At 31.4% G+C, this 15660-nt stretch overlaps 1 protein-coding gene across 1 annotated transcript; it reads right to left on the bottom strand.

Annotated features, from left to right (window-relative positions):
* Window positions 1-2019: 2019 nt before the first annotated feature.
* On the bottom strand, window positions 2020-5159 carry LOC129611739 (RNA cytidine acetyltransferase). The gene has a single exon (XM_055525030.1). The coding sequence runs from the start codon at window positions 5076-5078 to the stop codon at window positions 2106-2108; it is 2973 nt and encodes a 990-aa protein (XP_055381005.1). The 5' UTR covers window positions 5079-5159; the 3' UTR covers window positions 2020-2105.
* Window positions 5160-15660: the final 10501 nt, after the last annotated feature.

Consider the following 15660-nt stretch of genomic DNA (forward strand, 5'->3'; position numbering starts at 1 on the left):
TTATTTAATAAATAATAAATACATTCTTTTATAGAAAACGTAACATATACCTACCTACAAAATTACATACATATATATTTTTTAAGAACTTGACGTTGAAAGTAAATTTTTAGTAACGTCTTTTTTTAATTTTAGCGTAATAAAATTAATTTAAATGAATTGCTCTCTCAGCTCTCTGAAAAAAACACATTTTTACATACACATTTATGTTATATTATATGTACATATGATTCAGTTCCCACAAAGGAATGACTTATTTACATATAACGTAAATAGAAAATTGATAAGTACATTAGCTTCAAAGTCAATATTCAATTAACCGCAAAAATATTATAAATAGAATTAATAAACGTGTTTTATGAAAATATACATAATTTAAAATAATAAAAGTAACGGTTAATTACAAAGAAATTTTTGTGCCTAAATACATATGTTTCTACCTACATACATATGAATGTATGTTCTATATGTACGAATAGAACTTCCGCGAAGCTTTCTAAATTTTTTTTTTCAAAACAATAACCTACTCTTAAATAAAAATTTTACCTTTTTCAAAAAATGTTAGTTTCAAAAAACATGAGTACTTATATTTGCACATACACGTATGTATGTTCATAGAACGTTATACCCAAACTCAGTCGTTTAAAGATTTGACCGTTTAAAAATTTACACATCTCACCTGTATAATTTATATGTAAAAAATTGAATAAATAAAAAACTGAGAAGCTTTATGATTATATGCTGTAATTTAAATATATCATGCATGCACATTGTCACCAACCATGGTTTTTATGAACACATTGTTTGTATACATACAAACTTATTATGTTATATGAGTACAAGTATTTTTTTTTCACTTTGTTAATTTCACATAAAATTCTCGATACATTTATTTTACATATTGTGTAAACTACCTTTTTTTAATTCCAAATTAAGCTGTTAAAATTTTTTTGTAATATAATCTTAATAATCAATTTCTACTTGTATTACACAGATAATAGGTATTAAAAAAAATCGTTATTATTCAAACAATCATAAACACCAATGTATTTTTGTATGAGCTAGAAAAAGCAATAATTAAAACAAAATACAAATAACAAATATTTGTAGCCTTAATACAACAACAACCATCTCATTGCTCGGTTAATACCAAACTGATATTATACTGAATCTTTTGTTTCTATGAAAATAAAATAAAAATAACATAGCTATCCCTGTTTTACTTAATCGAGTTTTTATATCATGGCTATACAGTTGTATGTAAAGTAAAGGAAGTATAATTTACGGAAGGGTTGCGTTACGTGTGTATAAATATGTATTAAATATAACGTAATGAAAATATTAAAAATGAAGATCAAGGGCATAGGATTATAGAAAGGGTATTACTGTTACTCACAATTCATGTGTTCTTTATGTGGAAATATTTGTATGTACATACATATGTACGTAGAAACTCAACGCTTAACAAAAGGACCTATAAGTTTAACTAATAGGCCTGTTGCTTAACATAATATGTACATACCATGTATATGAATGAAGTATTAGCAAAATTATATACATACTTATATATTATTTATGTCAACACAAAAAAGAATTATCTCATTGAATTTGTCATTGCCCATTATAATAATGCTTTTACTTGCAAAATTTATATCCATTTACCGGCGCAGTAATTATCATTGTAGTTGATTTGAAATGATTATACATCAAAAAATATAAAAATCTTTACACGTCTCCTCGTAACGCTTTAGCACCTGTATAATGCTCATGAATAGTATGTCTATTATGAAGCTCGCCCAGAATACATTAATATTGAAATCAAACTACTACTACACTGAACTTACTACACTGAATTTATATTGAATTTGAGGAAATACATACAAATCGAAGTGTATACAAATTTGATATTTGTTTCTTTTTTTAATAAATAAAAGTATCGGTTAAAAAATTACTTATATTTGATAAGTGCATGTAATAACATAAAACCATACGTTGAAAAAAGTTACGTACTAATCTGTCTTCTCGTCAAAAAATTACTTTATTTCAATAGATAATTAAGGTATAATTTATTTCAAAAGACAGATAATTTGATATTTTTCCTTGTTTTATTTATGTTTTCGTTGATTTTTAAATTTCATTTTCTTTGGCTGGGGCGGTTCCTTCTCATTTTCAGTGTCCAAATTTTTTGCACCAGTTTTTAAAGAAACAACACATGACTTTGATTTTTGTAGAACACTTGACCATTCTTCATTAGTCCCTTTAATTACATATTTCTGCAAAGCGCTTCTTTTCAATGCCCTTAATTGCTCCTTTTGTTTTTTAGCCAACAATTTTGCTTCTTCGTCTAATTCATCTCCTAAGGAATCTTTTAGTGGGCTGATTTTTTCACTAAAATTTGTATGATCAATTATTGTTTCTTCAATTTGCCCTTTAAGAATCTGATGAAATTCTCTACTGATTTTCGATAATAAGTCGTGAAATTTAGCTAATATTTGATTCCCAGCTAAATTCATCTCCTTGGCTAAGTTATCAACTGTTTTACCTTGTAATCCTATGCCTAGTAAAATTGCCTTTTGTAAGGCATCAAGTTTAATGCTCTGTAATTTACATTCAAAATACAACTGAGCTATGCTAAGAAACAAATCAGCTATAAGTTTATATTCGACTAGATTTTTGGCGTATGCTTCCAATCTTTGCAAATCGTGCGGTAAAAAGTACATATTTAAAATGGTTGCATCAATTTTTATTTCATCTATTTTAACTGCTTTGTTATCTAATACTGATAAACTTAGGTGAGTAGGCAAGCCTCTAAAAGCGCTTGATAATAACTTAATGATTCTCCGCCGGAAATCTTGGAAATATAACGATAACCAATTACCGTTTATAGTGCTACTACCACCTTTTGTAAGATCGGATATCATTATACAAGAATGCTCCCCTGTTAATTCGTTTTCCTTCTGGCTTATATAAACTGGAATGAATTTTTGAGACTTCCAGAATTTCAAGAGATCCTTTGTTAATCCATAAGAAGTTCCTAAATATTCTAAGGGTTCAGCAGCTCGCTCTGTTAGACGTTTAAGCAGTGTGGGAATATTCTCTCTTGGTTTAATAATTTCCTGCAGTAAATTTACTTCATTTTCCTCAATTTCTTTAATTCCATCAACAATGTATTGCTCGTAGTTTTCATCTAAATTAGTAAATTTTTCTTCATAATAATCACGTAACAATTCCAAAGCCCTTTTACCGTATCCCATTCTTTGATAGTTTGGATGTGTTGCGATACGAACTATTCTTGCTCCAGATAAATTGGGGAATTCACTATCTTGAAACTGTTCGGCTATAGTCCAAGGTATTAAATCTCCGGCAGCTTTTTTCCCTCTCGAAAATGATTCCTTAACGCTTTTGGACGAAATTTTTCCTTCCAAAGCGATCTGTATAACACATAAAAGCTCTGGAAGTTGGTCCTTCTTTTTCACAGGTCCTACTAAGCAAAATAAATTATGAGCAGGAGCGTCACTCATTATTTGTAAATCATTTGGGCTGTTTTTATAATGTGAAGCGACATAAATTGAAACAATTCTATGCAAAAATAACTCAGCCGCTTTATGATATGAAAATAATGCATCCCGGTCTATATAATACAGCTCACAAGTATCTGGAGATGGACAACTCGATTCAATAAATGGCAAATCTGCGGCGTTTAAACAAAGCAACGAAATCAACCATTCCTCAATGTCGTCACCTGCATTGTACCTTATGGAGTCATTAAGTTTAATGGGTGGTGGCGCATTATTGTCTTTTTGTAATTGATTAAATAATTTCAAACTTAATGATCGACCAGTTCCCTCATAACCATTTATGGTAGACGACATAAAAACAACATAAGATCCTAGCATTTTTTTTATAAGTGGTAACGGAATAGCTGCTGCCTCATCAATCACTACAAAATCTGCAGAATTGAGGAGATGTCCATCAGTTGGCAAAAAATATTGTATTGTTTGTTTATTTCCATGAGTAATATTTATTCTTATAATGGCTTTTCTAAAATCTGGATTGGTAGAGCGGACTATTGTGTAATCTATATGTTCTTGGTATTCAAGAACGTCAAAACCTTTTAGCACAAATTCAAATAAGGTTATTAAGTTTTCTGGATGTGGTGATGTTACAAAAACGTTTACATAACCGAAACTTATAGCTGCAGCTATTGCTAATCCCATAGCTGCAGATTTACCTCTACCTCTTGCTGCTGTTACACATGTAGGTGGTTTTAACTGTTTTTCTGCTAAGAGCTCTATTAACTGGATAATTGCTTTTGCTTGATCATAGGTTTTACATAAGTTTACTAAAGGTCCCGCTGGAACTACCTCTTTTAAATTTTCTTTTAGATCTTTTAACATATCACATTTTTCGTTTTTAATTATAGCAACATTTACGGGTTGAATTTCGATAGTTTTAGAACTTATTGGGAGAACAGCTAATTCATCGTTTAACACCAAGCATCGTTTGCACTCTGCTAGAGAAAGTATTAATCTTTCATTAAAACGACACGTAACAGTCTGATGTGCTTCAGTTCGAAATCTTTTGTGAACATCCATCGACATTGTATATAACTGCTTTAAAGATTGTACTGTTTTAAGCAAAAAAATAATCATACCACCACCTTCGACAGTTTCTATTGTTCTAGCCATCAGATTAGGAGTTAAAGCTTCAAAGTCCTGTAAAACACATACTCCATATGTTTTACCTAAAATAGTGTGTGTATCTGAATAGTATCGACCATGAATAGTTGTGGAAACTCTAAATGCGTCAAACATATCAGTATCGTTTATATCTATTTTGCCCGCCTTGATTTTTTTTATTCGTTTTTGACCGTGACTTGAAATGGCCTCGTCCTTGTTTTTATAACACCATAAAACTATTGGCCGAGATTTAACGGATGATTTACACAATATATCATACAGGATTGGTACCTGATCTCTGGCTTTATCCCCGATAATAAAGAACATAGTCCGATGTCCTAATTTAACCCCATTTTCAATCATAACACGTATTCTATTATCAATTTTTTTTTTTACCATTTTTAAATCAATATTATTTTTAATTAGATTTTTAATACTTAATGTTTTCTAAAAATAAACAAATGAAATGCACGTGTTTGATATTTTAGTTGACATGTAAAAATGACATGATTGTCAAATAATGATTTGGCATTTATAGGATTTGTGATTGTTGAAAAAGATTTTGCAAGACGTTTTATCGAGGCAGTCGACGAATTTTACTGTATATTTAAAATTAATGCTTTTCGGAAACCTTTTCAGTCGTTTACTTTTTTTTTGCATTTCGTTGTATACTTTTACTTACTATTTAATTTGTAAGTCAGGCTTACACTATAGATATTTGCAAATAGAAATTAAAGATAATCGCTAATTCGACAAAATAAAATTTTATTGTGAAAATTGACATTTCCTTCATTTTTAGAGCAAATTCAAATTTGCCAAAAAATAGATCTGTATTAGTTTTTTGCCTCAGAACCAACCAACGAATTAGAAATACTAAAGGAAGAAACGTCTTGAAAAAACAATGAAATTTTTCTGATTGTTTTTTTCTTTGCTCCGAGCATAGTCAAAGTTGTAACAAGAGCGTATTTATTTTATTTTAAATTGAAACTACAACATATTTCAAAACATTTTTCCATTTTAAATATCTGCAAAAAAAATTCAAATTTAAACAAAACTCATTATTTTTTTTTTCTCATTGAATAAATTTATTTTACGAATTATAAAATTATAAATTTTGGTAAAATATTTGAAATGCAAACTTCTTTATTAATGATTCCAATTCATTTTCTTTTCATTTCATTACTTCTAAGAAAACTGTAATTATATAAAAAAAGGCAAATTAAAATATGGTATGTATACTATATTTTATCAAATGCAAACTAGAAAAACTTTTGCTTAGAAAAAAAATCTGGTCCTGGTAAAATTATGGCATCCGAGATAATTTTAATTTAAAACAAAACATACATATGTTTCTTTTACAAAATTAAAAATTTAATAAAATTAGAAATTGTGAATTAACCAAAGCATTATTGAATAAATATTCCTTTTAATTGTTGAAATGTATAATATTCACATGTATATGGCGTAAAAAACTATTTATTTTTGCAAATGAGAATAACAATTTTAAACTATACACCTTTTTTTTTCAACAAATTTTTTTCTTTTTTTTACTTGTTATAAGTTTTTATAAAATAATATTCATTTTTTAACACTTATTATTAAATGTTTTAAAATTTTTTATTTACAAACTGCACTAATTTTATAAATAAAAAAAACAAAATTTTCTTTGTTTACTTTTTAAATGGCAGCGTGTAATTTTCTAAGAAAAAAAAAACAAGAATACTCGTATTTGGTATTTAATGTTAATTTCAATTTGACAATGCTCGGAGCAAAGAAAGAGACTTACCTGAAGTTTTTGGCTTCACTATATTTCTTTTAAGATACGATTTTTAAGGAGTGTAAGCGAGATAGAAACGAAGATGTTCCTTCTTTTAGTATTTCTAGTTCATTAAGCCCAACGAACTAGAAATACTAAAAATGAGAGCGTCTTGAAAAAACAATGAAGCCGAATTATTTCTAGTTGTCTCTCTCTTTATTCTAAGTATTATCAAAGTCGTAACAGGAGTGTAGTTTTTATTTCTTATCCGACCTCTACTATAAAATATGTTTAATTTGTAAGATAAGTTAAAAATTTTTTTTTGGAGTAAAAACCAAAAACTTTTTCAACGGTTTCTTTTTATATTTCTTTGTTGACCAAATTTTTACTTCATATGGAGAAATATTACAAAACAATTCCCATTCAAAAAAAATATTTATTACATACATTACTAAATATTTATTACGTATGTACATGTATTAATACAAAATTAAGTAAAGCATTTTGCGTTAAATAAATTTCACCATACAAATTCTTTAATTTGGAAAACTGTTATATAAAAAAAAGTTCATTTTAAATATGGTATATGTATATGATACATTTTATTAAACATAAACTATTTTGCTAAATTTGGTCAACATAAATTTTGTTATCTTAATATTCGATTCTCGTTAATCAAAATTTAGTACGTGGTAAGTAATATTTTCATTTACTACATGTTAATAAATTTTAAGCAAATATCATTTTCACAAATTTTTTACCTTCACTGCCATTTTTTAATTTTATTTAGTTATGAAAAATGAAATAATTACATCTAAAGATATTATTTTTGGTTTAATTTTTTTTTGTAATAGCGGAATCAACATTTTGTTCGCTTTTTTACATCCATTTTTTTTAATAGTTCATTTTTTTCAATATGTTACGCAAATTTCAAAATAAAGTTAACTTTGTTCACAACCTATAGTGTCAAATCAGTGGACAGAAATGTTTTTGTTATGATACCTTAACTTCTAAAATACGGTGTTAATACACAATTCAGCTTATAAGTATGAATTGCTGAATTCCGTATTAACACAAAATTACTGCATTTTCGATGCCAAGTTTTGTATATGTTACATTGTATATGATATATGTATTCATAAAACTATCAGAAAGTCTAAAAAATTTTTTGTAAATGGAAAATACATATGTATATACAAAATAGAAAATACGTATATCGTAAACTATGAATTATTTTATTAAAATTAAATTAAAAAATAATTCATTTGGTTCTTGTTATTTATTCATTGCGGACTTTTTCTTTTATGATTTGCAGCTTTGGTATACAATTTTAGATTAACCATTACTTTTTTTATGAATCAAACGCTAATAAATATATACTACAAAATATGCACAGCAGTTTTATCCAATTCTTGTCAATTTTAAGTTGTTTTGATTTAAAATTAAATCAAAAGAATAATAAGTTTTCAATGAAGAAGAAACCAAGGAAAACTAGGAAGACTAGTATACGTGTGCTATCCCGTGATAGTCAAATTAAAATGCTTAAAAAACAATTTAAAAAAAATCATTACAAATACAATTTAAGAAAAAAATAGTTTTAAAGTGGTCAACAGAAAATTGATAACACGATACTTATGATTAGGGTTGCCACATAATGACAGGCTCAAAGTAGGACATATAACAAAAAAATCACATAATGACAGGCTCAAAGTAGGGCATATAACAAAAAAAAAAGTCAGTATTATTTGTAAATCAAATATTTTTATTGATTGTGTCTGAACTTATATTTTTTATCACTTTTTGCACATTTCAATAACTCAGTGTCATATTGTATTTTTTCATAAAATTGCAGGCAACTAATTTTTGAATTGACACTAATTAGAAGTTCTGCTCTAATAAGTTCAGAAGAACACCTGTTTCTTTCATCTGTCCACTTATTATTCATAATCGAAAAAACACGTTCAATAAACGACGATGAAGCTGGAATGCTTAAATATTATCGTTATTCGATATTGTATTTTTTAAAATAATACTCCATTTATCGGGTAAAAAAATGGTTTAAAGTTTAAAAGTAGGACAATTTTGCTTTCATGTAGGACGTAGGACAAATTACGTGATTGTAGGACTGTCCTACCGAAAGTAGGACGCGTGGTAACTCTACTTATGATTGAATATAAGTTAGGATATGGGATTGTTCTTTATAATTGAGGATATATCAGAGATCAGATACAATTTTATGTGATATATTATGTAACTCTTGAAGAAAAATAGAAATTAGCAAAGGTGGCGGCATGATTATATAAGTATTATATCTTAAAAGATTTGAGAGGATACTAAGAAGATATTTAAAGCGAGACCTTTATTAAACTTATTTGAAACCATTATTCAGGTTTTTTTCGATTATAGCTTTTAACTATAACTGCAGCTATAAATTTCGATTTTGTAAATGCTTCCAACTTGTACACATTCAGAAAACTTGATAATTATCTTGCTTGAATATGTTTTTAAAGGCTTTGATGTTCTTTAATAAAAGAACACCGACTATACGATAGTCCGTTCTACCAATTAAGATTTTAGAAAGGCATTGTAATAATAAATACAAGTAATAAAGATAAGTAAAAAAAACAAATAAACTACATAATTATATAAGTTATCACCGTCTTTAGTTACATATTCAAGTGGTATCAAATTACATCTTCAGTACGATACTAATTTCTGTTCACATGAAAATTGCTGACACAGCGTCTGCAATCGAACATGTTTAAACATGAAGAAATTACGAAATTATCGTTCCCATCAAAAATGCTGACGAAACGTCTATAATTTTGCACGAGGCCGGAAATGAACTTAATTTTAATTACTATAAATACTGTTAGATTTTAAGATATGATTTAGTCTAAAATTGGTGTTAATAAGAATAGAACATTATAATTAAACTATCAATTCGAATTTAAGTAATTGTAAAATTTAATTTTTAAGTAATAGTTGTGACATTGTGTGAAATAAAATTATTTTTTTATAATCGAATCAAGATAGTTTAATAACTGGCGCCCAACGTGACTTGAATCGTGAAATCGCAAAACTCTTCGTTAAATTTTAAAAGAAAAGAAGAAAAATAAGCATATCGCGATAAAAGTGTACCCAACTATAGTGCGCGTATTGTGGAAATCCGAAGTGAAATAAAAAGAAAAAGGAACTGAAGCAAACCGTACTTACAAAAAAGTGTTGAAGATTGTGCCGCAGTAGGACGTTTACGAGAATAAAAGTTCACGTCTAAAAAGGACAAACACAACTCAACCGCTATTCGCATTACTCACCAAGACTCAAACAGATGAATTACGTTTTTTTCCTGTAAGTAGTTTTTCATTACACTTAATCTTAAAAACTTAACTGAGGGAAACTAACTGCATCTCACTGAATAAGCTTTAAAAATATAGAAGCTTCGTTAATTTTAAAAAAATTAAGATTTAAAAAAATTGAAGTGATAAATGAAAATTAAATTGAAAATTTGAAAAATTAATCAATTAACCGATAATAAATTGAAAAATTAAAATTTAACCAATAAATATTTAATACAAAAAATAAAACAAAAGTAATTAAAAATTTAAATGAAACCAGTAAAAAATTAATAAGATTAACCAATTAAATTTTATATTACCAAGAAATATTTAATTAAAAAATAAAACAAAAGTAATCAGAAATTTAAATAAAACCAGTGAAAAATTAATAAGATTAACCAACTAAAAACTTAAATTTAACAAAAAATTTGAAATTAATCGACAAAATTTGAAAGAAAAATATAATTTAAAAGTTTAAAACCGCGTAATAGAATAATTTAATTAGTGAAATTACCTTAATAAAAAGTTAAAAATGGAACAAATAATGGAAGAGCTCAAAAAATTAAATGGAGCCATCAATGCTCAAATTGAACAAAGCAAACGGTTTGAAATTCGCCTAGCAAAACTAGAGGCTCAGTTCAATACACCACAACCGCAGGTAACAAATTTGGCAGCACCGAAAAGTGAAGACGACCTGAAACAAATATCGAGACTTCCGGACTGTGTCAAAGATTTACAAACCTTTGATGGCGATGCAGTGCAGTATGTATCATGAGTGCACAGCGTAGAATCAATTCTACGAGATTACGAAGTTGTCAGAAACAAACCCATATACAGAGCAATATTACAAGCTATTAGAGGAAAAATTAGAGGTAGAGCAGATGCAGCTCTAATATCGTACAACCTGTTCGACGAAGAATGGGCCGCAATCAAGCAGTGTTTGTCCCTGCATTATGCCGACAAACGGGACATACGCACATTGGAGCACCAAATGAGCACACTGACACAGGGAAGATCAACCATAGATGAATTCTACGCCAGAGTCAACCATCAATTCTCCCTCATAATCAATAAGATCAAGACCGAGAATTATACAAAAGAAACTATAGACGTACTGATAGAATCACAAAGAAACAGAGCACTGGACGTATTTATCCGAGGGCTCAATGGGGAATTGTCCAGGTACTTGATGCTTCAGAAACCGTCAACTCTGCCAGAAGCATATTCAACGTGTCTAGAGCTCCAGAACTATAGTTGCCGAAACTTCACTATACACAACAGGAATGATAGCAACAGAATCACTGTACCATTCAACAAAATGTCCATGAAACGACAACAACCAAGTGCTGGGAACCCAAGGTCGTATCAACCAGAACAGCCATTAACAGTGGAACAACGGAACTTGGCTTACAACATTCAACATCAGAGAGAATCGCAACCTCCACCTAGACCGCCAAAACCGTTAGAGAAGATGGACGTTGACCGATCCATACAAACACGTCGGGTTAATTATATGAACCGGCCAGACAACTACAGGGGAATATACAAGAGGCCACCATCAGTAGGCAACATGCCTAGCAATAAGCACCAAAGGCTATTCAATATGGAAACACTTGAAGACGACGTAGATGACCACCCAGAAGAATGCAGCGAATATGACGAAGAACCAGCATATGCAGATGATGAGGTTCAAGAAGTAAATTTTATGACGGACGCCTTTCAAGCGTTCCTTACTTAGAATTCAAGACAAAAAACAACCAGCTCCTAAAATTTCTAGTCGACACAGGAGCTAATAAAAATTTTGTAAGAGAAGAGATCGCGACAAATGCCAAACCAACAACAAAACCATTCAAGATACGTTCAGCTGGAGGAGATATAACAATCACCAAGAAGATCGGAGGAAGATTTTTTCAGAGTCTGGGAAACAACACCTTCATTGAATTTTTTGTTTTGCCAGGATTGAAGACCTTTGATGGTATAATTGGAGACGACACGCTTAAGAAGCTCGAAGCCATTATAGACAGAAAGAACAACACCTTAAGGATCAAGCCAGATATAAAAATTCCGTTAAAGGCAAAGGCATCAGCTCAAGTCAACACCATCGAAATCGGGGCAGACCATTTACCGAAGGCAATCCAAGAAAAAATTATGGGAATAATAAGGAAATACGAGAAAATATTTGGCCGAATAAACGACAGGGAAATAATAGACACACAAGTGAAAGCAGAAATTAAAACTACTACTGATGATCCCATATACACCAAGTCATATCCATACCCAGCCAATATGAGGAAGGAAGTAGAGGAACAAATCAAAAAGCTGCTAGAGGATGGAATTATCCGCCCTTCGAAAAGCCCTTACAACTCACCGATCTGGGTAGTAGCCAAGAAACCCGACTCATCAGGTGTGAAGAAGTATAGAATGGTTATCGACTTTAAACGACTTAACGCAGTAACGGTACCAGACACATATCCTATACCGGATATTACAAGCACACTAGCAAGCCTAGGCCAGGCCAAATTCTTTACAACATTAGATCTGACATCCGGATTCCACCAAATCATGATGCACAAAAAGGACATTCCCAAGACGGCTTTTTCAACAATGAATGGAAAGTACGAATTCCTAAGACTACCATTCGGGCTGAGGAATGCGCCTTCAATATTCCAACGCATGATAGATGATGTTCTAAAGGATCAGATAGGCAAAAGCTGCTACGTATACATCGACGACGTTATCATATATGGAAAAACGGAGGAGGAACATTTAAGGAACATTGAAACGATTTTTAGCATATTGGAAAAAGCTAACCTGAAGGTCAACCTGGAAAAAACAAAATTCTTCAACACCGAGACAGAATTTCTTGGATATATAGTCACAAGCGAAGGAATCAAACCCGATCCCAGAAAAGTGGCGGCCATTCAGAACATCATGCCACCGACAAATTTGAAGGACCTAAAATCATTCTTGGGACTCACATCATATTATCGCAGATTTATTCAAGATTTTGCAAAAGTGGCGAAACCACTAACGAGCTTAACAAGAGGCAAAAACGCACAAATAAAGGCCAATCAATCTAAGAAAGTTGGAATCAAATTGAATGCAGAAGAGTTAAAGGCATTTAACAGGCTGAAAGAATTACTTATATCTTCAGAAGTCCTAATATTTCCAAATTTCGAGAAGCCGTTCATTCTAACAACCGATGCTTCCGACACAGCTATTGGAGCGGTGTTATCACAAGGTGAGATTGGAAAAGATAAGCCAATTACGTACATTTCCAGATCGCTCAATACCACGGAAGAAAACTACGCCACAAATGAAAAGGAAATGTTGGCGATAGTATGGGCATTAGACAACTTGCGAAATTATTTGTATGGGGCTAACAAAATCAAGATACTTACAGATCACCAACCACTCACTTTCACCTTGAGTAATAGGAATCATAATGCAAAGCTCAAAAGATGGAAATCAAAAATTGAGGAATATAACTACGAGCTGATATATAAGCCTGGGAGAACAAATGTTGTCGCGGATGCACTATCCAGGCTGCCAACCGAAGTAAACAGCTTATCAACAAGCTCGACCGAAACGGCAAGCAGTTCAGATGAGGACAGCATAACGGAAACAGCACATAGTGGCGAGGAGGACAGTTCTGATCTCATACCCCACTGCGAGACGCCGATAAATGTCTTCCAGAATCAAATCATTATAAGACAAGGAAAATACATAGAAGCACACGAAGAACCACATCCAAGGTACCACAGGCATTACATCGATCTACCAGAAATAAATGAAGGAACCCTCACGAAAATACTGAAAGAAAGATTAAATCCTAACCTCGTGAATGGAATAAAGATCCCAGAATGCTACATCCGCATACTGCAGAAGGTCTTTAAGGATCACTTTAACAGATTCAAAATCCGTATAACGCAAAGCATAGTGGAAGACGTAGCTCTAGAGGAAAGGAAATTCAGCATAATCGAGAGCGAACATAAGCGAGCACACCGAAATTCAGAGGAAAACAGAAAGCAAATACTAGCAAAATATTACTTCCCACATATGAGCAGTTTAATAAAACAATATACTAAAACTTGTGATATCTGCAGCAGCAACAAATACGATAGGCGACCACATAAACCGCAGTTGCAAGAAACTCCAGTACCTAAATATCCAACACAGATATTGCACATGGACTTGATGGAGATACAGGGAGAGAAGTATATATCATGCGTCGACAAGTTCTCTAAATTTGCGAAATTCTTCAGAATCAAGGATCGATCAGCTATTCATCTAAGGGACAAAATAACGAAGGTATTACACTATTTTACCGTCCCGAAAATGATTATATTCGACAATGAGCGCAGCTTCGTGAGCCCTGTAACACTGAACTACATCAGGGCTTTGGGAATAGAAATCTACACCACACCATCACAAAAAAGCGAGGTAAACGGGACAATCGAAAGGGTGCATTCAACTATTATCGAAATAGTAAGATGTCTTCAGAAAGAATACCCGCAACTTTGCCAAAAAGAAATCATCAACTTAGCAGTAGATCGCTACAACAATTCAATACACTCTGTAACAAAAATGAAGCCCAGCGACGTTTTTTTCGGCAGACCAAGTGGAACATCCTATCAGAATCTCATCGAAGCAAGAATAAAGATTAATAACGAACTCACAGAACGCATCGAGAAAAATCAGAAAACGAAATTAAAGAGAGAAAACAACAAAAGAGACGAACCTAAAAACTATCCAATAGGTGAAACAATTTACGTTCGAGACAAGCAAATCAAGGCAAAGCACAAACCGATATACAAGAAAGAGATTGTGGCAAAAAACAATAAAGCTACTATTATTACCGCTTCCGGAAAAAGAATCCATAAATCACACATCAAGAACATATAACATTAGAATATTATGTTAATAATCAAAACCTTAGGTTTCTTTTTAGACTAGCAGTCACTAGAATTACAGCATTTCCGAAAATCTTCGAATTCAAAGGCGCAATAGCAACCATTAAACAAGGACAAGGTCAAATCTTGGAAGGAAATTTCAATTTGGTGCACATCATTGATTTAAAGAGCTATGACGAGGTTATACAACAAATCATTCCTTTGGTTGATGGAATCAACTCGACCAGCATAATGAAACCACAGTTAGAACACCAACTGGCTCAAATAATGGAATTTCTGACTAAATTGAGAAGCAGCAAATCAAGAGTTCAACGGTCAATAAATTGGATTGGTACAGCATGGAAATGGCTGGCAGGAACACCAGACGCCACAGACTGGGACAACATCGTTACAAGCCAAGACAAGCTGATACAAAATAATAATCAACAGTACAAAATAAATCGTGAAGTTATGAGGATAACAAACCAAGTAGTAGAAAGATTTAACCACATTTTGGAACATGTAGGGAACTTAGATCATCGATCCGAACAAATAATATTTAACAAACTTGGAATCATAAAAGAAGCCTTGGGAGAAATCGTGTTAGCGACAGAATTAGCAAAAAATGGAATTGTCAACACAAATCTTCTTAGCATAATTGAAATCCAAAAAATACTGAAGGAGATCGATACACTACCCTACGTCAACGAAATTGAGGCAATAGAATACGCAAAACCACAGGTAGTAACCAATGGACGAGAAATTCTCTACATATTATCAATACCGAAGACAGGCAACCAGTACTATGACCACATTATAGCGAGATCAACAATCCGAAACTCCCAACAAGTCTACCTCGAATATCAGGAACTTCTCGTGAAAGATGACGTATATGGCATATCGACAAAATGCGAGAATTTAAGAAACATCACCATATGCGAAAGAAGTAAAATTCGAAAACTGGACGAAGGACACTGTATGTATCAACTGCTAAA

Source organism: Condylostylus longicornis, unplaced genomic scaffold (assembly GCF_029603195.1).
Source record: "Condylostylus longicornis isolate FDR11 unplaced genomic scaffold, ASM2960319v2 ptg000055l, whole genome shotgun sequence".
NCBI lineage: Eukaryota > Metazoa > Arthropoda > Insecta > Diptera > Dolichopodidae > Condylostylus > Condylostylus longicornis.